This window comes from Podarcis gaigeae (genome assembly GCF_964106915.1).
Source record: "Podarcis gaigeae genome assembly, chromosome: 13".
Lineage (NCBI taxonomy): Eukaryota > Metazoa > Chordata > Lepidosauria > Squamata > Lacertidae > Podarcis > Podarcis gaigeae.
Genome location: NC_139689.1, coordinates 577707 through 600131, shown reverse-complemented (window position 1 = coordinate 600131; position 22425 = coordinate 577707). Strand labels below are relative to the sequence as shown.

The 22425-nt window shown below is 47.2% G+C and overlaps 3 protein-coding genes and 1 long non-coding RNA gene across 7 annotated transcripts in view; 1 reads left to right on the top strand and 3 right to left on the bottom strand.

Moving 5' to 3' along the window:
* LOC310829114 overlaps positions 1-14873 on the top strand; it is a 23643-nt gene extending 8770 nt beyond the window's left edge. The window contains exons 2-3 of the long non-coding RNA XR_014557154.1: positions 11789-12330; positions 14733-14873. This is a non-coding gene — a long non-coding RNA (uncharacterized lncRNA). The remainder of the gene's footprint in view (positions 1-11788; positions 12331-14732) is intronic.
* The window catches only part of LOC310828916 (uncharacterized protein), a 42285-nt gene extending 25704 nt beyond the window's left edge, over positions 1-16581 (bottom strand). Inside the window, exons 1-4 of the mRNA XM_083706978.1 lie at positions 16441-16581; positions 14883-14959; positions 14449-14525; positions 12585-14024 (exon numbers count right to left, since the gene is read on the bottom strand). Of these exons, the coding sequence (XP_083563104.1) occupies positions 13189-14024; positions 14449-14461 (849 nt within the window). The 5' untranslated portion in view covers positions 14462-14525; positions 14883-14959; positions 16441-16581 and the 3' untranslated portion in view covers positions 12585-13188. Of the gene's footprint in view, positions 14025-14448; positions 14526-14882; positions 14960-16440 lie in introns of the transcript that reaches the window.
* On the bottom strand, positions 374-22425 carry LOC310828849 (uncharacterized protein). 4 transcript variants are annotated; one of them, XM_083706801.1, is made up of 6 exons: positions 10422-10913; positions 8644-9138; positions 8380-8461; positions 8042-8124; positions 6776-6902; positions 374-2980 (listed from the first exon to the last, which is right to left on the bottom strand). In XM_083706801.1, the coding sequence occupies exons 2-6, from the start codon at positions 9055-9057 to the stop codon at positions 1995-1997; spliced, it is 1692 nt and encodes a 563-aa protein (XP_083562927.1). In that variant the 5' UTR covers positions 9058-9138; positions 10422-10913; the 3' UTR covers positions 374-1994. The 4 variants fall into 4 exon arrangements, with proteins under 4 accessions (XP_083562927.1, XP_083562925.1, XP_083562926.1 ...); XM_083706799.1 differs by lacking the exons at positions 8644-9138; positions 10422-10913 and adding an exon at positions 21708-22425; XM_083706800.1 differs by lacking the exons at positions 8644-9138; positions 10422-10913 and adding an exon at positions 21720-22425.
* Positions 17492-20558, bottom strand: LOC310830716 (uncharacterized protein; the record flags this gene model as incomplete). The annotated part of the gene is made up of 3 exons (XM_083710545.1): positions 17492-19643; positions 19764-19887; positions 20546-20558. 3 exons carry the CDS (start codon positions 20556-20558, stop codon positions 18305-18307), a joined length of 1476 nt encoding a protein of 491 aa, XP_083566671.1. The 3' UTR covers positions 17492-18304.

Genomic DNA, 22425 nt, shown 5'->3' with positions numbered 1-22425 from the left:
CCCACCCCACTCTGACCTCCAACTGTCTCTCCTGAAGAGGCCAGAAACCACCTTGGCTGTGAGTCCTGGAAGACCATCTCTTTGCCATGCAGGTCTTTTTCCACATGGTCTGGGACAGAAGGACCCAGTGCTACAAAGGTTGAGGCTGCTGAAGATGACAGAGCCCATCCTGGCTATGAGTCCTCTAAGGCCTTCTCCTGCCTTGCAGGCCTTTCCCCATGTGGCCTAGCAGAGTCCAGACTGACTCCAGCTACAAAAGCTGAGGCTGCTGAACAGAGACTTGGGTTTAGCAGGTTTGGGAGTGGGGTTGTAGCTGTAGGTTTTTGTATATTTTATAACTTCGCATGATTTATGTGGGTATTCTTCAGTCTGGTTGTGTATTCTAAAGTTTTATTTATTGTTTATGACTACTTTGCCATTTAATTTATTACATTTGTATAATGACTTTCACCAGAAGATCTCAGAGTGCTTCACAGCATAAAAATACAAAATAAAAACACAAAATACATAATAAAAGCAAGAATCAATACAAAAGAATAACCACCTTCCCACAAACACATTTGAAAAGACATACAGTGGTACCTTGGTTCTCAAACGCCTTGGTCCTCAAAAAACTTGGAACCCACAAGGAAGGAAGGGTTCCGGGTTGTGAACATTTTTTGGAAGCCAAACATGCTCTGTTTCGAGCGTTACGCTTCTGATTTGAGTGCCCCATTTCCATTTTGAGTTCCCCAGTTTCATTTTGAGTGCTGAGGTCTGTCCTGTTTTTGCTATTTATTTTTGCGGCTTTTGTGTTTTGTGTTTTAGGGGTTGTTATTAAAAGTCTGAAATGGACTAATCCATTTTGCATTACTTTCTATGGGAAAGCGCATCTTGGTTTTGGAATGCTTTGGTTTGGGAATGGACTTCCAGAGCGGATAAAGTTTGAGAACCAAGGTACCACTGTAGATGGTTACTCACCCTTTCTGCCCCCCTAGCTAACAGTACCTTAAATGCACTATTATATTATTGTTTTGATACATGTGTACAGAACTTTTAAGTACAAGGACTGGAACACTGTGCCTAAACATGAAGCCGAAGCGCATGAATGCACAATTTCTGAGAGTCTCATGACAGAGCTAGGGTGGTATAGTGGTTAGATTGTCAGAGTATGACTTGGCAGACCTGGGTTCAAATTCCTACTCGGCCATGAGGCTCACCAGGTGTCCTTGGGGGCCTGGCACTGCTGACCAACCTCACAGGGTTGTTGTCAGTATTACAAGAAGAGGGGGAGAACCTTGCGGGGAAAGGGGGTATTTGAATGCAATAAATGAATTTCAGTAGGGACAAATATCAGGTTCCGCGCGTAGGCAGGAATAACATGCATATATTGGAAAAGGATCAAGGGCTTGTGTAGGCCACAAGTTTGTAGTGAGTCAACAGTGAGATGCAGCAGCAAAATAAAAATCTGATGCCATTCTAGGCTGCATCATCACAGAATCATACAGTTGGCAGGAACCCCAAGAGTCTTCCAGCCCAACCCCCTGCAATGCAGGAATGTTGTGTTGCACACATTCTGTCTCCACAATGGCTTTGATGCTTCTGGGGCCAAACCGTATGAACCAGAGTTCTGGATCTGCTTCATCCCTGACAAGCTGGAATGCGTGCAGAGGAGGGAGACCAAGGTGATCATGGCTCTGGAAACAAAGACTTTGGAGAAACGGTTGACGGAGCCGGGATGTTTATTATGGAGAAAAGGAGATGGAGAAGGAGATGTGATAGACATCTTCCAACATCGAAAGGGCTGTGCCATGGAAGAGTGAGCAAACTTGCTTTTTTCTGTTCTGGTGGAAGGACACACCAATGAATTCAAGCTGCAAGTAGGGGAATCTGATGAAACATCAGGAAGAAGTTTCTGACAGCAAGAACTGTTTGACTGTAGAACAAACAAGTACAGGTGGTGGTGGACTCTTCTTGAATTGAAGGATTTTAAGCAAAGGTTTGATGGCCATCTGTCATGAACTCTTTTGTTGAATATCCTTCATTGCAGGGGATTGGAGAAGATGACTCTCACCATCCAATCCAATACAACAATCCAATGATTCTTGGGGAATCTGATTCTCCATGCTGTGAGTTCTTTGATGGGAGGTGAGAAAGGACTCCTGACTAAAACACTCTCCACATTCCAAGCATTTATACGGTCTCTCCATTGTATGAATTATTTGATGGGAAATGAGATAAGAGTCCTGACTAAAAGTCCTTCCACATTCCAAGCATTTGTGTGGGCTCACCCAGGTATGAGTTCTTTGATGGGAAGTGAGACTTCCTTTCTGAGTGAATCTCATTCCGCATTCCAAGCACTGATAGGGTTTCTCCCCCGTATGAGTTCTTTGATGGAAAGTGAAAGAGTCGCTCCGAGAGAAGCTCTTTCCACATTCCAAGCACTGAAATGGTTTCTCCCCTGTATGAATTATTTGATGGGCAGTGAGTTTGATGCTTTCACTGAAGCTCTTTCCACATTCCAAGCACTGAAAAGGTTTTGTATGAATTCTTTGATGGGAAGTGAGATTATATTTCCAGTCAAAGCTCTTTCCACATTCCCAGCACTTATATGGTTTCTCCCTTGTATGGATTTTTTGATGGGAAGTGACATAGGCCTTTGTACTGAAGCTCTTCCCGCATTCCAAGCACTGATAAGGTTTCTCTCCTTTATGAATTCTTTGATGGGTAGTGAGATTTTGTTTCATATTGAAGCTCTTTCCACATTCCAAGCACTGATAGGGTTTCTCCCCTGTGTGAATTCTTTGATGGGCCGTGAGATGGGACCTCTGATGGAAGCTCTTCCCACATTCCAAGCACTGATATGGTTTCTTTCCAATGGGATTTCTTGGATGGGATGAGGAATGAGAGCTCTCTCCACACTCCACATATTGATATGGGTTCTCCACTGCGTGGATTTTGTCATGGATTCGCTGGTTCTTAATTTCTAATTCATCACCACCTGCAACAAAGAGAGGAACAGATCAGAGCCTAAGAAAGAAATGGAGTTCCCAGTGTTCGAAAACCAAGGTTCAGCTTCCGATTGGCTGCAGGCGCTTTCTGCACTCAAGCAGAAGCCACGTCGGACGTTTGGCTTCTGAAAAATGTTCACAAACTGGAACACTTCCGGGTTTGCAGCGTTCGGTAGCTGGTTTGTTTGGCGACTAAGCCATTTGAGAACCAAGTTACCACTGTTTATTATGCCTTTAGTGGTTAAAGGAGTGGTTAACACTGAGAACTGTTCAGATTTTGTAGTTAGAAGGGCATGATCATAAATTGGGTTGGTACACATATTTGTGGCATGGAAAGCTGAAAGGCATAAAGCTTTCATGAATCATGTTATTAGGAAAAACATATATATAGTTTGGGATAAATGTAAAAACTTGCTGGGAAATAGAAACTATAATGGCAAAATATTATTAGAATGGTAGACAAAACACGAACAGGTCAAATCGCTGGTGATACATTGAACAGTGGATATAATAATAATAATAATAATAATAATAATAATAATTTATTATTTATACCCCGCCCATCTGGCTGGGCCTCCCCAGCCACTCTGGGCGGCTTCCATAAAAACCAAAAATACAGTAAAATATCACATGTTAAAAACTTCCCTGAACAGGGCTGCCTTAAGATGTCTTCTGAATGTCAGGTAGTTGTTTATCGCTTTGACATCTGCTGGAAGGACGTTCCACAGGGTGGGCGCCACTACCGAGAAGGCCCTCTGCCTGGTTCCCTGTAGCTTTGCTTCTCGCAATGAGGAAACCGCCAGAAGGCCCTCGGCGCTGGACCTCAACGTCCGGGCAGAATGATGGGGGTGGAGACGCTCCTTCAGGTATACTGGACCGAGGCTGTTTAGGGCTTTAAAGGTCAGCACCAACACTTTGAATTGTGCTCGGAAACATACTGGGAGCCAATGTAGGTCTTTCAAGACCGGTGTTATATGGTCTCGGCGGCCGCTCCCAGTCACCAGTCTAGCTGCCGCATTCTGGATTAGTTGTAGTTTCCGAGTCATCTTCAAAGGTAGCCCCACGTAGAGTGCATTGCAGTAGTCCAAGCGGGAGATAACCAGAGCATGCACCACTCTGGCCAGACAGTCCGCAGGCAGATAGGGTCTCAGCCTACGTACCAGATGGAGCTGGTAAACAGCTGCCCTGGACACAGATTTGACCTGTGCCTCCATGGACAGCTGTGAGTCCAAAATGACTCCCAGGCTGCGTACCTGGTCCTTCAGGGGCACAGTTACCCCATTCAGGACCAGGGAATCCTCCACACCTGCCCGCCTCCTGTCCCCCAGAAACAGTACTTCTGTCTTGTGAGGATTCAACCTCAATCTGTTAGCCGCCATCCATCCTCCAACCGCCTCCAGACACTCACACAGGACCTTCACTGCCCTCACTGGTTCTGATTTAAAAGAGAGGTAGAGCTGGGTATCATCCGCATACTGATGAACACCCAGCCCAAACCTCCTGATGATCTCTCCCAGCGGCTGCATGTAAATGTTGAAAAGCATGGGGGAGAGGACGGAACCCTGAGGCACCCCACAAGTGAGAGCCCAGGGGTCTGAACACTCATCCCCCACCACCACTTTCTGAACACGGCCCAGGAGGAAGGAGTGGAACCACTGTAGGACAGTGCCCCCAGCTCCCAGCCCCTCAAGATGGTCCAGAAGGATGTTATGGTTGATGGTATCAAACGCCGCTGAGAGATCCAGCAGAACTAGGAAACAGCTCTCACCTTTGTCCCTAGCCCACCGGAGATCATCAACCAGTGCGACCAAGGCAGTTTCAGTCCCATGATGAGGCCTGAATCCCGACTGGAAGGGATCCAAATGGTCCGCTTCTTCCAGGCGTGCCTGGAGTTGTTCGGCAACCGCTCGCTCAATCACCTTGCCCAAGAATGGAAGATTTGAGACTGGGCGATAATTGGCCATCGTGGCCGCATCTAAAGATGGTTTTTTAAGAAGCGGTTTAATAACCGCCGCTTTCAGTGGGTCTGGGAAGGCTCCCTCACGGAGGGAAGCATTCACCACCCCACGAAGCCCATCACCCAGTCCTTCCCGGCTAGCTTTTATAAGCCAGGATGGGCAAGGATCCAGGAGACAGGTGGTTGGTTTCACTCGTCCAAGCAGCCTGTCCACATCCTCGGAGGTAACAGATTGGAATTGATCCCACTCAACTTGACTAGACAGAACTCTAGCACTCTCCCGCCCCGGCCCTGCTCCCACGGTGGAGTCTACTTCTTCCCGAATCTGAGCGATTTTATCTGCAAAAAACTTTGCAAAATCATTGCAGGAGAACATGTGGCCCGTATATATGATATAACATTGAAATGGCAGCATGGGAAAGATTGTGGAATGGAGATTTGAAATTTACAGCATGTTATGAGTTAAAAGAAAATGATGTATAGATGGCATTTGACTCCTAGTAACTTAGCTAAAATGTACAAGACCAAATCAAATGCCTGCTGGGAATGTCAAGGGAAGGAAGGACCTTTTTCACATGTTGTGTTCGTGTAAGATAGTAAAAGTCTTCGGGGAAATGATTTATAACGAGTTGAAAAAAAGGCTGAAAATAATCTTTGTTAAAAACCTGGAAGCTTCCCTTTCAGGTATAATGGGGGGAAAGGTACCCAAAGATGAGGGGGAAAACCTGTTTATGTATGCTACCACAGCTGCCTGAATGGTATAAGCCCAAAGATGGAAAGAAAAAGCAGTACCAACAAAAGACGACTGGCAAAAGACGACTGGCAAGTAAAACTGACGTAACATGCTGAGATTGCGAAACTTGCCAGAAGAATAAGAGATCAACGTGAGATACTTATTTTTAACAGAATGGGGAAATTTTGCTGAATATATAGAGATAAATTGAAAACAATTGAAAACATTAGCAGGATTGAAATAAATATGAGCAATTAGAAATAAGTTAAAGGAAGTATAAGGATACATTTGCAAATAGATTTGAATTGATTATGCAGTAAGAATAGAATATCAAATAAGGAACCCCAGAGTTGGAGGTGGGAGGGAAGTGGCAGAAAATGTAGGCTGAATTTGTTTAGATTTAAATGTTGTTGTTGAAACATTGTAGAATGTAAAAATGAATGAATGAATATATATATATTTGAATGAAGGGTGGTGCTGTGGTCTAAACCACTGAGCCCAGGGCTTGCCGATCAGAAGGTTGGCGGTTCTAATCCCCGCAACAGGGTGAGCTCCTGTTGCTCAGTCCCAGCTTCTGCCAACCTAGCAGTTTGAAAGCACGTCAAAGTGCAAGTAGATAAATAGGTATTGCTCTGGCGGGGAGGTGAACGGCATTTCCGTGCGCTGCTCTGGTTTCGCCAGAATCAGCTTAGTCATGCTGGCCACATGACCCGGAAGCTGTCTGCGGACAAACACCAGCTCCCTTGGCCTGTAAAGCAAGATGAGCGCTGCAACCACAAAGTCATCCGCGACTGGACTTAAGGGTCAGGGGTCCTTTACCTTTTATAAGAATGAAGCCTCCTTTTAAAAGGTTTGGGCAGTTCAGACCAGCCTGATCTCTGTTTAAGGTAAAGGCACCCCTGACAATTAAGATCTCTGTTTAGAAAGGCATAATTGGAGGAAGTACATTCCCAGACCAAACAGTCCTCCATTCAAGGTGACTTGTGGAGGTGTTGGAAGCCCAGCTGCTGAAGGCAGCGCTATTGAGCTCCCTCACAATAGAGATATATGTATGGAATTGCAAAACAGATCTCATGATGCAACTAGGAGCCTTACTGAGAGAGGCCAGGATACCACGATTCTCCTCTGTAACCTCCTTATGCAGAGCTCTCTGGGCAGGATCCAGCAACGCCCACTCCTCCTCCGTGAAACAAACAGTGATGTCTTCAAAGCACACTAGACCCTAAAAGGAAATAAAAAGGTCCATATTTGCAATGTATTCCATGTTCAGGCAATGGTCATTCTTGCCGTGGTTACCAGATGAGTTATAAATTCTTTGTTTCCTGACTGTACAGGTTAAGCAGAGCCATTCCTGGTGTCATAGGTTCTGTCTGTCTTGTGCTCAAAGAAATCTTTGCAAAACCCTTTTGCCAGAACTCATGTATTTCTGGACACACCCACCATGTGTGTCAGCAGTGCTATTTTTCAGGAAAGGAGGTGTCAGAACTTACCGGGAACATCTCCTTTGTTCTCTTATAAAGGTAAAAAAGGTAAATGACCAGTTATAATTGCTATATTTTGTTTTCACTTAATCTGGTGGCTAAGAGCCTACATAGCCCTACAGATAGAGCTCCCGTAAGGAGCTAAATGGAGACACATCCATCACAACTTGGGTCCCGTTGTAAAACCAGGGCACAATCACACTGCTTGAAGTGTATGTTATTAGAGTCACTCAAGGTCAGAGCAAGCATTTGGCCAATTGTGCATGATGAACTTTGAATTTTGAGGCCTCAAAAATGATTTCTGCGTCAACCCGTGGGCGTTGAGATCCATTCCCCCGCTGCCACAGCAGCACCTCTCCTTGTTGGAGGGAGGGAGTCATGTTCTGTCTGGCCACCCAAGTTCACAGCTGGGCTCCCCTCACTCGTCCGCTGACTTCAGCCCAGGGTTGGAGGGGATCCAATGCAAAACATTGGATAAGTCCGAGTTCTTCGATGCGTTATCCCTCGCCTTGTTGTTGTTGTTCCCAAGGGTCCTGACTTGCCTCAGGTCCTTGGTTCCTTGCTGCCCTGCATTCAGAACAGAGGCAATCAGGCCTTTAAGCAGTGGGTCGGCGCCACCGTATTAGATGGCTTGCTAACTGCTGAGAAGCCGATTTTAGTGCCCAGTGATAAATATAAAAATGAAACTGCAAGGACTGAGAAATAACACTAGTGTCATTCAGAAGGTTAGCCAAGGTGAGGTGACTGTTCCTTATTCTCAGCAGATAAACATTATGGGATGGCATTTTCTGAAGAGCTGCTGTGACAGAAGCAAAGAGGAGAAGAGAAACTTGTTCTGTCTCAGAAACCCCCAGCCCCCCCCATTGCTCCTTCCCCGCACCTGATCCGGATCCTCAGCCGCTGCTTCCCCTCCACCAGGATGAAGAGATGGAGGAGGAGGTCTTGCCGGCATCCTCCTTTCACCTGCGAGAGACAAAGGGAAGTGGGGAGACAGGAGTGCAGGATGCTTCTCTCAGAGGTGAAGCAGTGCATCTCTAACTACAGATTAAGAAATACCCCCCTATACCTATTTCAGATTTAATTGTGCAAAATTATATATCAGGCTCCTCTGGGCTCTGGGCCTCAAGTGTCTTCCCCAAAAAGATCAAAAGAACCACTAGGTTACTTTCAACACCAACAGAATGGGACCAAACTGAGAAAATACTCCTTCCTTCTTACCCAGTGGCTTATCTCTGGTGTCCAACAGAGACTTCTCTACTTCAGAGGAATCAGGACCCATTTCAGCAAACGGATCCTTTCCCTGAAACAGCAACAAGGATTCAAAACAGAGACGGGGAAAAGAATCAGGATAGGAATGGCAGAGGCATCAACTTTAGCAGCATCTGATCTCCTTCCTTGGATGTTTCCAAAAAAGGATGGGATTTAGGGATCTTCTCCCTCCTTGGAGCCCCTTGGGAGCATCCAGAGGAAAGTCTCTCTCACCTGCTTCTCTGCCTGCTTTCTCTCCTCTGCCTGACTCAGGAGGAAACCTTCGGCCAGAGCCACTGCCTGGGAACTGGTCTCTGCTCCGCATTCCCTCACCCAGCTCTCCATCTCCGCTGGAAGGACAGCCAGGAACTGCTCCAAGATCACCAGGTCCAGCATCTCAGCTTTCGTGTGCCTTTCTGGCTTCAGCCACTGGTGGCAAAGGTGGTAGAGTTGGCTGCAAACCTCACGGGGTCCTTCAGCATCCTGGTAACAGAACCAGCTGAATTGCTGGCTCTGCACCTCTGAGCGAAGGGAGTCCTCCTCTCGCAGGATCTTCTGCCCAGAGCCTTCCCAGAATCCTGCACTGCTTCCCGTTTCCATGGCCGTGCCTCTTCCTGCTTCAGGGCCAGCTGAGTCTTGCTCATCCATCTGTGCTCTCAGGAAGCCTCCAAGAGACAGGAAGGATCCCCTTGGTCCTATTCCAAGTTCTGTTTGTCCAAATTAGAGGCGCTAGAAAATCCAACAAATGAAAAGCATTGTTCTGTTATAAAATCACAACACGGACAAGAGGAGAAAAATGTTCCCTGAGCAAGCGAGGATGAGTCTCGCTAGGAACCAAGGCTGGACTGCACCACTGGGCGGACTTTGAGCTTTGCTTACGAAAGAAAAGGAGAAGTAATGCTCCTGCCCTCCTAGAAGGAAAGTGACCATCCCAGATGTGCAGGAAAGTGAAATGAATCAGCCTGGTTGATCCTGCCTGCAAGTGTTTGCAGTCAAGGAATAAAGTCAGAACGGTGAGTGACAAGTGAGTCATTTGTACCAAGTGTAACGTGGAAACCAGGCTATAGTGAGGAGTTCCCACCTCCTCAAGACAAACTACTGAGATGGGGTCCTTTTTCCCTTGTTCTGAGGGCCAGATCCTCATCTGGGAAACGCCCTGAGGGCCAAGTGGGTCAGGCCAAAGGATAGTACAGTGGTACCTCAGGTTACATATGCTTCAGGTTACACACTCCGCTAACCCAGAAATATTACCTCGGGTTAAGTACTTTGCTTCAGGATGAGAACAGAAATAGTGCTCCAGCGGTGCAGCAGCAGCAAGAGGCCCCATTAGCTAAAGTGGTGCTTCAGGTTAAGAGCAGTTTCAGGTTAAGAACAGACCTCCAGAATGAATTAAGTATATAACCTGAGGTACCACTGTACTCAAGAGGAGGTAAAGTAGGACCTACCTGCTTTCTGTGATTGCAAGTTGTTTTAAACTCTTTTCAATGTTGTGTTTTAATCCTGAAATATGCCCTGGGAATTCAGGATGGTGGCTGTGTCATTAATAATGTGACACAGCACAACCCCCACATCTGTGTGGGGTACTTCTGGATGAGTCCCTTTGTGGCCAGGGGACTCCATGCTCTGCTTCTGGTGGGATATTTGCAATGCCCTCCATGCGGAGCTGCGCATGAAGATGACTCGGAAATCGATGGAAAGCAGGGACCAAATGACGGGCTGGCTTCCCTCTCTGTATTCACGGCATTTCTATCCACCTTTCCCCCCCATGAGCTCCAAAAGGCAGCCATGGGTCCAGCTCATCCGTATCCTGACCAGCCTTTGAGTGGAGATTCCTGCACTGCTCATGTTTGGCCTAGATGCTCTCGTGGTTCCCTCCCCACCCTAGAATTCTGAAATTCAATTCAACCACCCCCTTGATCCTTTGCAGAGAGGACCCTCTGCTCCCTGATTGGGGGGGGTCCCCCTTCCCCCTCCCCCCAAAGCTCCCCAGGCAAGAAGAGCGAGAGACTCACTCGATGCAGGAGGCGCCTCCGAGGAGACAACAGCTGCCTCCTCTGACAGGAAGGGGCTGGGGAGGGCGGGGCTTGGACTCTGGAGGACCCGCCCCCGCCTTCATTTCTGGTCCTCTCTAGGAATCCAGCTCAGTTGCTCTTAACCCTTGGCCAGCCGAGCTCACCCAGCTGCGGCCCCTGTCCCTCCCCATCGCCACTCCTTTTATGCGGGAGGGGGGATAATCAGAAAACAAGTTCTCTAAAAGGATAAGGGAGTTTTGTAACAGAAAAAGAACATTTTATACGCCATTTCCTCCGTGGGTTCTTTTCTCTCTTCTTCTCTGCCTGCCCCTCCCTTCTCCCCCAGCAATGAGTCCCAGGCGCCTTTCCATCTCCGGGGAGACAGAGCTCAGCCCCCCTCCGAGCAGCCCCACTTTCCAGGCGCACTTGCAGAAAGCAGCAAGGAGGCAATTTTAAGGGGGGGCGGTGAGAGAGAGATGGACAGCTGAGCCTCGGCCGAGTCTGGGGGCGCAGTGCCTCAGCAAGGCCACCAAGGGGCAGGAGCCTCTCTCTGATTGGCCAGCCGGAGGCAGGGGCGGAGCCAGCCCTTTTGGCGGGAAGTTGAGAGGCGCCTTTTCTGAGGGAGTCTTGAGGCTGGAGCTGAGACGGGAGGAAGGGAGGAGGAGGAGAGGCTGCTCTGAGGGAGAAGTGGCTCTGGCCTGAGGAGAAGAAGGAGAGAGGAAGAGGGGCTGAGTCGGGGGGGGGGGGGAGACAGGCTCCGGGGGTCGGAGAGAAAGAAGAGGGCCCAGGGATCCCCTGGGTCTGGCGCACAAAAGAAAACGCCTCAGGAGGGGCATTGCTGAGAGGGAGGGAGGCTGAGGGAAAGTATCAGGCTGTGAAGGAACCTGGGCTGGTCAAAAGGATTTAGCTGCCACACCTCCATAACTAAGGAAAGGAATGAGAGAGAAGTAACAGAAACCGAAATGAGCATTTTCCCTCCTCTTCTAGAAACAGGAACATCTGTTTACCTGAAGTGTTTCAGCTCATTTTAGCAAGTTTAAGAAAAGGTGTGCATTTGCTACTGGTCTACCTTATAGGAATGTTATAAATGTTTGTTTTTACGGAGCACTTTGAAAAACGCTTCAGAATGTACCATGCAGAGGTTGTTTCTCTCCCCATGTTGCTCCCACCCCCTCCTGCTCCCTCTTCCCTTTGTATTCAAGGGGCAAAGCTGGGCCTTTCAGCAAACACCCCCTTATTCTCACTGCCACCCCAGAACTCTGACCTGAACACTTCACCCCCAATGTAGCAAAGAATGAGGTGTGAGGTTAAGTACAACTGATTTATTAAAAAGAAATACTAATTTCAAGATAACTTGGTGTAGATAGGTTAGGGCTGCCGTAAGTCCAGATTTTCCTGGATCTTGGCATTGTCATAAAATGGGGGGTGGTCCTAAAAAAAGCACAACAATGTTGAGGTCTTCCTAAAAAATGCTCAACAGCTTTCAGGGTATCCTGGTTTTTACTTTTTGAAATATAATAATTATTATTATTATTATTATTATTATTATTATTATTATTTATTTGTACCCCGCACATCTGGCTGGGTTTCCCCAGCCACTCTGGGCGGCTTCCAACAAAGACCAAAAATACACTAATAAGTGTATGGTTTCAAATCTTCCAGTTTTTTCTTTTCTTACTTTATTACTATTGTAAAAATGGATATTACAAGGGTATTCCTATAGTACTGATTTCAACCTCCAACTGTTTCCTTGCAGGCTTTCTCCACCGGCCTGAGGCCCGGCCCCCTCATCCTGGCTGTGAGTCCTAAGACCTTCTCCTGCCTTGCAGGCCTTTTCCCATGTAGGAAAGTCCAGACTGACTCCAGCTACAAAAGCTGGGGCCGCTGAACAAACTCTTGGGCTTAGCAGGTTTGTTGTTGCTACAGGTTTTTCTATCTTTATTTTAGATCTTCTCATGATTTATGTGGCTATTCTCCAATGTGGTTGTGTATTTTAATGTTTTATTTATTGCTTATGACTATGTTGCTATTTATTTATTTTATCTATTACATTTGTATGACGTCTTTCATCCAAAGATCTCAGAGTATTTCACAACATAAAGATGCAAAATAAAAACACAAAATATGCAATAAAAGAAACAATAACCCCTTCCCACAAACACATTTGAAAGGACATAGATTTCATTAGAAAGGACATAGGTTTAATTAAGCAAAGCTCTGGTTTGATGTTGTTGTTACACAAGCGTGATTCCCAATTCTCAGCTGCAACACCCCGAAACTCACTTTTTCTGCCTCCTTAGCTAACAGTAATTTAAATGCACTATTATTATTTTGATCCCATGTGTACACAACTTTAAATACAAGCACCAGAACACTGTGCCTAAACTTAAAGAGACGCACATGCCTGCACACTTTCCAAGAGACTCATGACGGAGCTAGTGTGTTATAGTGTCAGAATACGACTTGGCAGACCTGGGTTCAAGTCCCTACTTAGCCATGATGCTCACTGGGGGACCAGGCACTCCTTCACATCTTTCAATATGCAAAGGGCCGTCCCATGGAAGATGGAGCAAACTTGGTTTCTCCTACTCTGGTGGAAGGAGGACCCAAACCAATGGATTTAAGGTAGAAGGAAGGAGATTCTGACTAAACATCAGGAAGAACTTTCTAGCAGCAGGAACTGTTCGACTGTGAAAGAAAGTAGTTCAGGTGGTGTGGGACACTCCTGAATTGGAAGGTTTTTAAGCAAAGGTTTGATGGCCATCTGTCATGAACTCTTTTGTTGAAAATCCTTCATTGCAGGGGGTTGGAGAAGATGACTCTCACCATCCAATCCAATGCAACAATTCAATGATTCTTGGGGAATCTGATTCTCCCCGCTGTGAGTTCTTTGATGGGAAGTGAGAAAGGACTCCTGACTAAAACACTCTCCACATTCCAAGCATTTATATGGTCTCTCCATTGTATGAATTATTTGATGGGAAATGAGATGGGAGTCCTGACTAAAAGTCCTTCCACATTCCAAGCATTTATGTGGACTCTCCCAGCTATGAGTTCTTTCATGGGAAGTGAGACTTCCCTTGTGACTGAATCTCATTCCACACTCCAAGCACTGAAACGGTTTCTCCCCTGTATGGGTTCTTTGATGGGAAATGAGATTATATTTCCAGTTGAAGCTCTTTCCACATTCCAAGCAATGATAAGGATTCTCCCCTGTGTGAATTATTTGATGGGAAGTGAGCTTGGCCCTTTCCTTGAAGCTCTTTCCACATTCCAAGCACTGGTAAGGTTTCTCCCCTGTATGAATTCTCTGATGGGTAGTGAGATTGGCCTGCTGATTGAAGCTCTTTCCACATTGCACACACTTGTATGGTTTCTCCCCTGTATGAATTCTCTCATGGACAGTGAGGTGAGCCCTCCAACCAAAGCTCTTTCCACATTCCAAGCACTGGTAGGGTTTCTTCCCAATGGGATTCTTCTGATGGGAAGTTGAATGGGAGCTTTGGCTGAAGCTCTTTGCACACTCCAAATTTTTATATGGTTTCTCCCCTGTTTGAATTTCATCATGGTCTCCCTTATTCTTCATTTCCAATTCATCACCACCTGCAGAGAAAAGAGAAATGGATTAGAGCCTCAGCAAGAAATGGAGCCCCCAATTATTGAACAATGCTCATTAATGCTTGTGAGAGAGGAAGAACAGAAAGGAGATAGATGAGATCTTACTCCAGGGTTCACTGGCTTTGTTTACTGGCATTCAGGGATATGGGAACCTGAGATTCCAAAAGCCTAGCTCTTTTCTGGAATGGATTTTGTCTGGGCAAACACCACCTAGCAGAATGAGGAATAGCTGGGTATTGTCTTGCTATACAGCTGGATAGCCCTCCATTCAAGGTGAGCTGTGGGGTGTGAGAATCCCAGGTGCTGTAGGTGGCGCTGTTCACCCCCATCAAAATCTGGGATGTTCCTCACATAGATAGATTAGTACGGAATTTCAAAAAAGATATTAAGATCCAACAGGGAGCCTTACCAAGAGCGGCCATGATCCCACAATTCTCCTTTATGACTTCCGTATGCAGATCTCACCCGGGAAAGGAACAGCGATGTCTTTAAAAGAGAGAGAAAAAGATCCTCCTCTTAGCCAGTATAATGATCATATTACCACAAATTGTTTTGCTGTTTCCTGCCTGTTCCTGCTGTGCTGTTTTAATGGGATTGTTTTGTTTCCCATACAGTCTAAGTATGGATGCTTCTTTTAATGTCTTAATGGAATTATTTTATTTTGTGTTTTGTTCTGTGCATTGTTCTGTGTAGGTGGAGGACCCGCCCAATGCCCTAAAAACAACTTCAAGGGGCAGTTTTGACAGAAGCCAAGAGGAAGAAGCGAGAAATTCCTGGGACTCCAGAGGAACCCTGCCTGCCCCACCCCTCCGCCTCTTCCCCCACAAGGCTGCTTTCCCCTACCTGAGCTGCTTCCACAGTCACTGCTCCACCACCAAGAAAAGATGGATGAGGAGGTCTTGCCAGCAACCTTATATCACCTGCAAGAGACAAAGGTAAGTGGGAAGCCAGTCGAATGTCCAGATTCAGGGAAGCAATAGTAGCATTCTATACTGCTTGGGATTCGGGTGGCGCTGTGGGTTAAACCACTGAGCCTAGGGCTTGCTGATCAGAAGGTCAGTGGTTCGAATCCCCACGACGGGGTGAGCTCCCGTTGCTTGGTCCCTGCTCCTGCCAACCTAGGTGTTCAAAAGGACGTCAAAGTGCAAGTAGATGAATAGGTACCGATCCGGCGGGAAGATAAAAGGCGTTTCCATGCACTGTTCTGGTTTGCCAGAAGTGGCTTAGTCATGCTGGCCACATGACCCAGAAGCTGTACATCAGCTCCCTCAGCCAATAAAGCGAGATGAGCGCCACAACCCCAGAGTCGGCCACGACTGGACCTAATGGCCAGGGGTCCCTTTACCTTTATACTGCTTGGTCAGACCACACATGGAATACTTTAGCCATACATGAACAACAATTTAGGAAGGATGTTGACAAGGTGGAACATGTGCAGAGGAGGATAGCCAAGATGATCAAGGGTCTGGAAGCCAAGCCATATGAGGAATGGTTGAGATGGGGAAAGAGGAACCTGAGAGGAGGGGAATTGGCTCGTGGCTTCAAGGAGCTTCTGTCTAAGTATCTGAGGGTAAGGGGTGTTCAAGAATGGAACAGCCTCCCTGCGAAGGCTGGTGGACTCTCCTTCCATGGAGAGTTTTAAAGCGTCATGGATGCTTTAGTGGTGATTCTTGCAATGCAGGGAGGTGGACTAGATGACTGCCAGGGTCCCTTCCCACTCTACAATTCTGTGATTCTATGACAGTCTCATTTGCTGAGTGCCCTCTGATTTGGGGGGTGTTGGGCTGTCGTGGATGGGGTGGCGCTGTAGTCTAAACCACAGAGCCTCTTGAGCTTGCCGATTGTAAGGTCGGAGGTTCGAATCTGCGTGCCAGGCTGAGCTCCCATTGCTCTGTCCCAGCTCCTGCCAACCTAGCAGGGTTGAAAGCAAGTAGATAAATAGGTACCACTGCAGCAGGAAGGGAAATGGCGTTTCCATGCGCTCTGGCACTCATCACGGTGTCCTGTGGCGCCAGAAGCGGTCTAGTCCTGCTGGCCACCTGACCCTGAATCCTGACTGGACCAACGCCGGCTCCCTCAGGCTGAAATCAGCGCTGAGAGCCACACCTCAAAGTTGAATTCGACTGGACTGAACCGTCCAGGGGTCCTTGACCCACCTGTACCTCAGCTTGTCTGGCTCCTTCATGCAGAATCTTGTGGGTACCCCAGGAAGTGGGCACAACAAGGAACATCTTTTCATACCTGTGGTGAACTCGCCTCCCGCTCTGGTTTTCAGAAAAGAAGGGGCCAGGACCCTCTGCTCCCTCACTTGGGGGTCCCACGCTGCATGGATAGGGAAGACCCCCAATGCACCCTCCCCTTCTCCCCAATTCACCCTCTGGGGAAGGGAGAGGAGGCTCACCAGATCCCAGAAGAGAGCGGGCAGATCCCTTCCTCTCAAGGAAGGCACTGCGGAGGGAGGGGCTTGGGTTTGGGAGGACCAGCCTGCTTCCCCTTCTTTTCCTGTCCGCTCTAGGAAGGCAGCTCCCCTAGAGCTCCGCTCCTCTTAACCCTTGGCCATCCGAGTGCCCTTTCTCTCCCTCTCCAAAGCAGGGGAGGATTTGGGGGCCCCTCTTGGCTGGCAAGCTGAGCTGCTCCCTCCCTTGGAAACAGCAGCAGGAGGGGCAGTTGGAAGGGGGAAAGGCTCTGGCAGAAGGAGGAAACCCCAAAGAGTTGGGGGGACTCCCAGGGTCATCCCGTCAGCCTCCCCCACCCTGGAGATGGGGGCAAAGAGGGTGGGGCTGGGAGACACCAGGGGCTCCAACTCCTCTCCCAGCCCTGCCCTCTCCTCTGAGGAGTCGCCCCAGCAGGGCAGGAGGGCCAAACAGGCAGAGATGGCACCAGACTTAGGCCCTGCGCCTCTTAGGGGCCCCGCGACAACGGATCAACAGAATATTGATTGGGTTTATTGCAATTGCTGGTTGGTAAAATCAGAAAGGGATTCGGAGGTCATTTGCAAGGGGACCCAGAGATTTCAACGGCCAGGGGGCCTCCACAGGGTTTAATGGGGTCATAGTCCCCAGGCGACAGGGGCCCCCTCTGCATGCCCACCCCCAGCAGGGCAAAGGGCCCCAGCTCCCTCAGAAGGGGGACAGGAAGAAGCTGGTGTCTCCTTCCAGGAAAGACCCTGGGGGTCCCTCCAGCTGCTCCAGGTTTCCAGCCCTGACTGGCAGCTGTGACCCTCCAGGGTTCAAGACGGGGAATGTTCCCAGCCTGACCTTGAGATGCTCGCAGGGGAGATGGAGCCTGGGCCCTTCTGCATGCCAAGCAGGTGTCCTGCTCCTGAGCTATGGTGGCCCTTCCCAGAGTACTCAAGGGGCAGAGGTGTGAGCCGCATCTTGACTGGGTCTTTCACCAAACAGCCCCTTCATTCCAGCTGCCACCCCAGAGTATTTTTATATTTTCCTTTATGATTTAGGACCTTGTTTTTCATTTATTTAAATTCATATACTGCCTTCCTTTGAAGATATCAGGGCATTACGCAGCATTAACATTCAAAATAAAAACACCAATTACATAATAAAAACAAAAATGAAAAACACCAATATTTCCGTCTCCCACAAAGACACTTAAAATGATAAAGTTTAATTAGCCAAAGGCCTGATGGTTATGTTGTACTTACTTAAATACCCTTCCAAACCCTCAGCCAATCAACAGCCCCTCCCCCAGATAACATTGCCTTAAATCTATTATAATACGAAACATGACTTACTATTATTACATAAATTACTTTACTAGAGGAATACACAGCTTTAAATACAAACACCAGAATATGGCACCCAAATTTTAGGCAGACACAAATGCATGAACAATTTCTAAGAGTCTCATAGGAGAGCCAGTGTAGTATATTCCATAGAGGATTTGACTACACCCTGGGAGACCTGGGTTCAAATCCCTCCTTGGCCATGAAGCTTACTAGGTGGCCTTGGGGAGCCTAACCTACCTCACACTTATTCTCATGATTGAAAAGGAAGTGAAGAACCATGTGACCCCACAACAGAACAAGAAAGGAGATTCTGACTAAACATCAAGAAGATGCATTGCAGTTCGTTAGACTAGATGACCCTCAAGATTCCTCCCAAAGCTACTATTCTATAACTCCAGGATTTCCCCCGCTGTGAGTTATTTCATGGGAAGTGAGATTTCCTTCCAGCTCTTTCCACATTCCAAACACTGTTTGGGTTTCTCAGTCACTGGAATTCTTTAGTAGGAAGTGAGAGTTTGCTTCAAGGTGAGTCTCTTTCCGCACTCTTGGCATTGAAATGGTTTCTACCTGTGTGAATTCTTTGATGGCAAGTGAGATGGGCCTTTCTACTGAAGCTCCTCCCACACTCCACACACTGATATGGTTTTTCCCCTGTATGAATTCTTCGATGGAAAGTGACACTATCCTTCCTAGAGAAGTTCTTTCCACATCCCAAGCACTGATACGGTTTCTCCCTCCTGTGAATCTTCTGATGTCGACAGAAGTCTCTTCCTGTAGTAAAGCACTTCTCACATTCCAGGCACTGATATAGTTCCTCACCAGTATGAATTATTTGATGGGAAGTGAGATGGCCCCTCTTACGAAAGCTCTTCCCACATTCCAAGCACTGAAATGGTTTCTCCCCTGTGTGAATTCTTTGATGGGAAGTGAGATTCTGCTTAAAGGTGAATCTCTTTCCACACTCTTGGCATTGAAATGGTTTCTCCCCAGTGTGAATTCTCTTATGTTGCCATAACTTTTTTGTTGAAGCAAAACATTTTGTGCATTCCAAGCACTGATATGGCTTCTCCTCTGTATGAATTCTTTGATGGGAAGTAAGACTATTATTCCAAGTGAAGCTCTTTCCACACTCAAAGCAGTGATAGGGCTTCTCCCCCGTATGAATTCTTTGATGGGCTTTGAGATGTGAGATGTCACTGAAGCTATTCCCACACTCCAAGCACTGATATGGTTTCTCCCCACTGTGAATTCTCTTGTGTCGATGTAAATCTTTTCCTGTAGTAAAGAACTTCTCACATTCCAAGCACTGGTATGGTTTCTCCCCTGTATGATATCTTTGATGGGAAGTGAGATGGTCCTTCCTGGAGAAGCTCTTTCCGCACTCCAAACATTGATATGGTTTCTCCCCTGTATGAATTCTTAGATGGCAAGTAAGACTAATCTTCCAACTGAAGCTATTCCCACACTCCAAGCACTGATATGGTTTCTCCCCACTGTGAAATCTCTTATGTTGATCAAAGTCTATTCTTGTAGTAAAGCACTTCTCACATTCCACACACTGGTATGTTTTCTCCCCTGTATGAACTCTCTGATGGGAAGTGAGATTGTCCTTCCTGGAGAAGCTCTTTCCACATTCCACGCACTGGTATGGTTTCTCTACACTATGAATACTCCAATGTCGAAGGAAGTTTCTGCTTGTAGTAAAGAACTTCCCACATTCCAAACACTGATATGGTTTCTCCCCGGAATGAATTCTTTGATGGGCTTTGAGGTGTGAGCTGTGATTGAAGCTCTTTCCACATTCCAAGCACTGATATGGTTTCTCCCCACTGCGAATCCTCTGATGTCGACGTAAGTATCTGCTTGTAGTAAAGAACTTTCCACATTCCAGACACTGATATGGTTTCTCCTCTGAATGAATTCTTTGATGGGAAGGGAGACTATCCTTCTGACAGAAGCTCTTTCCACATTCCAAACACTGAAAGGGTTTCTTCCCAATAAGATTTATTTGACTGGAAGTGGCATGGGAGTTCTGACTGAAGTTCTCCCCATACTCCAAATCTTGATATGGCTTCTCCACTGTGAGTTCTAATTCATCACCACCTGCAACATAGAGAGGAACAGGTCAGAGCCTAAGAAAGAAATGGAGTTCCCAGTTTTTGAATAATGCTAATGAACACTTGTGATAAAGGAAGATCTGAAGGGCGTTAGATGGGAAGTCTTACTGCAGAATTCACTGCCTTTGCTGACTAACATTCACTGTCATATTTATGGGAAATTCATATTCAAAAAGTCTGTTCTTTTCAGGGGTGAAATTTCTTTGACTCAATCATTGAACCAACTCCATCTGCAAGGTCAGAAGTCTATTTGAATGTGAATTGGATTCTCTGTCTACCAATTACCTAGCGTCCAGGGAAGAATTAAATTGCTGTGTAATGACAGAATTCTAAATGGGTTTGGAAAATAGATAAAAAAAGCTCTAAACTAACTATTGGTGATATCAAAAGATTAAGCGACGTCCACTTCCCCAGACACTCAGCCTATCCACACCCTGATCCCTGTGCAAAAAGGCAGAAGGGGAGGAACAATATTCACAGACAAAACAGTCCATAGCCCTCCATGCAAGGTGAGCTGTGGGGGTGTGAGAATCCCAGGTGCTCTAGGTGGCAACGTTGGGATCCATCCAAATATGGGAGGTTTGTCCCAGAGAAATATCTATTGAATTCCAAAACAGAGATGATGACCCAAGAGGGAACTTTACCCAGAGAGATCATGGTCCTCCAAGTCTCTTCCATGACTTCCTTATGCAGAGCTCTCTGGGCAGGATCCAGCAACGCCCACTCCTCAGCCGTGAAACAAACAGCGACATCTTCAAAAGAAACTGAGCTCTGAAATAAAATATCCTTCTCTTAGGCAGCATAAAGATTATTTCCTGCACGTTGCTCTTTTGCTTCCTGCCTGGGTTGTTTTAATTGGATTGGTCTGGTGCACATTTGGATTACTGGTGCTTATTTTAATGAACTCCATGTTGTTTTATTCAGATCAATTTGTCTGTGCAAGTGTTCCAGTTTACCAAATGGACGAATCCTTCTCTCCTCTCCCTGTGTGTTGTTCTGGAATAGAAAGACTCTCCAGATGTCCCAAAGACAATTTATAATGAATAATTCTACCGACACATTCAGAGTTAAGGTGAAGTGGCTGATCGTTGTCCTCAGCACATAAACCTTCATTAATGGCATTTTCAGTCTTTGTTAAGGGCAGCTTTGACAGAAGTCAAGAGGGGGTTCATTTGCCCCCAGAAATGCCCTCTGTTCCTCTCCCTCAGCCCCTTTCCCCCCAAGGCTCCTTCCCCGCACCTGATCCGGTTCCTCAGCCGCTGCTTCCCCTCCACCAGGATGAAGAGATGGAGGAGGAGGTCTTGCCGGCATCCTTCTTTCACCTGCGAGAGACAAAGGGAAGTGGGGAGACAGGAGTGCAGGATGCTTCTCTCAGAGGTGCATTTGGGAGTTTGTCCCCATTTCATATTTTAGTTATGCCAAAGTACATCTCTCCTTTGGGTTCTTGGCCCCAAGTGTCTTCCCAAAATATTGAATGAACCCGCAGATTAGTTTGAGAATTGCCAGAATGTGACCACACAGAGGAAAAACTCCTTCCTCCTTACCCAGCAGCCCCCCTCTGGTGTCTAACGAAGTCCTCTCTGCCTCAAAGGAATCAGGACCCATTTCTGCAGACAGATCCTTTCCCTAAAAGAGACACAAGGATTCAAAACAAATAATGAGAACTATTAGAAAAGGAATGGCAGGGGCAAAATCTTTAGGGATGTCCAATATAGCACCTTGGATACTTTCCAAAAATGTTGGGATTTAGGGGTCTTCTCCCTCCTTGGAGCCCCTTGGGAGCATCCAGAGGAAAGTCTCTCTCACCTGCTTCTCTGCCTGCTTCCTCTCCTCTGCCTGACTCAGGAGGAAACCTTCGGCCAGGGCCACCGCCTGGGAACTGGTCTCTGCTCCGCATTCCCTCACCCAGCTCTCCATCTCCGCTGGAAGGACAGCCAGGAACTGCTCCAAGATCACCAGGTCCAGCATCTCAGCTTTCGTGTGCCTTTCCGGCTTCAGCCACTGGTGGCAAAAGTGGTAGAGTCGGCTGCAAACCTCTCGGGGTCCTTTGGCCTCCTGATAGCAGAACTGCCTCAACTGCTGGCTCTGCACCTCTGAGTGAAGGGTGTCCTCCTCTCCCAGGATCTTCTGCCCAGAGCTTTCCCAGAATCCCCCACTTCCTCCCGTTTCCATAGCATGGTCTCTTCCTGCTCCAGGGCCAGCTGAGTCTTGCTCATCCATCTTTAGGAAGGAATCCAATTTTTCCTTGGCCAAGTTCTGCCTGTCTGATTTAGAGGTGCTGGCAAAGACTGCAAAGGAAATATATTGTTCTGTTATGAAATTGGTACACGGTCAGCAGAAGAAGAAGAAGGTCCCCTGAGCAAGTGTGGATGAGTCTTGCTAGGAACCAGGGCTGGACTGCACCACAGGCCAGACTCTGAGCTTTCTCTAAGAAAAAAGGGAAGAATGAAGAAGAAGAAACCCTCTCGCCCTCCTAGGGGGGAAGTGACCAGGCCAAAAGTGGAGGAAACGGAAGCGGTTTCTG

Bases quoted from the DNA above. Each gene is read 5' to 3' on its own strand.
- LOC310828849 (XM_083706799.1), bottom strand. From the start codon at position 22,121: ATGGATGAGCAAGACTCAGCTGGCCCTGGAGCAGGAAGAGACCATGCT. The intron at 8,462-21,707 runs GTGAGAGAGACT...TTGCTGTTTCAG, and splicing joins GGAAGCAGGCAGAGAAGCAG to GGAAAGGATCCGTTTGCTGA. The intron at 2,981-6,775 runs GTAAGGCTCCTA...TCTTTGTTGCAG, and splicing joins TGGTATCCTGGCCTCTCTCA to GTGGTGATGAATTAGAAATT.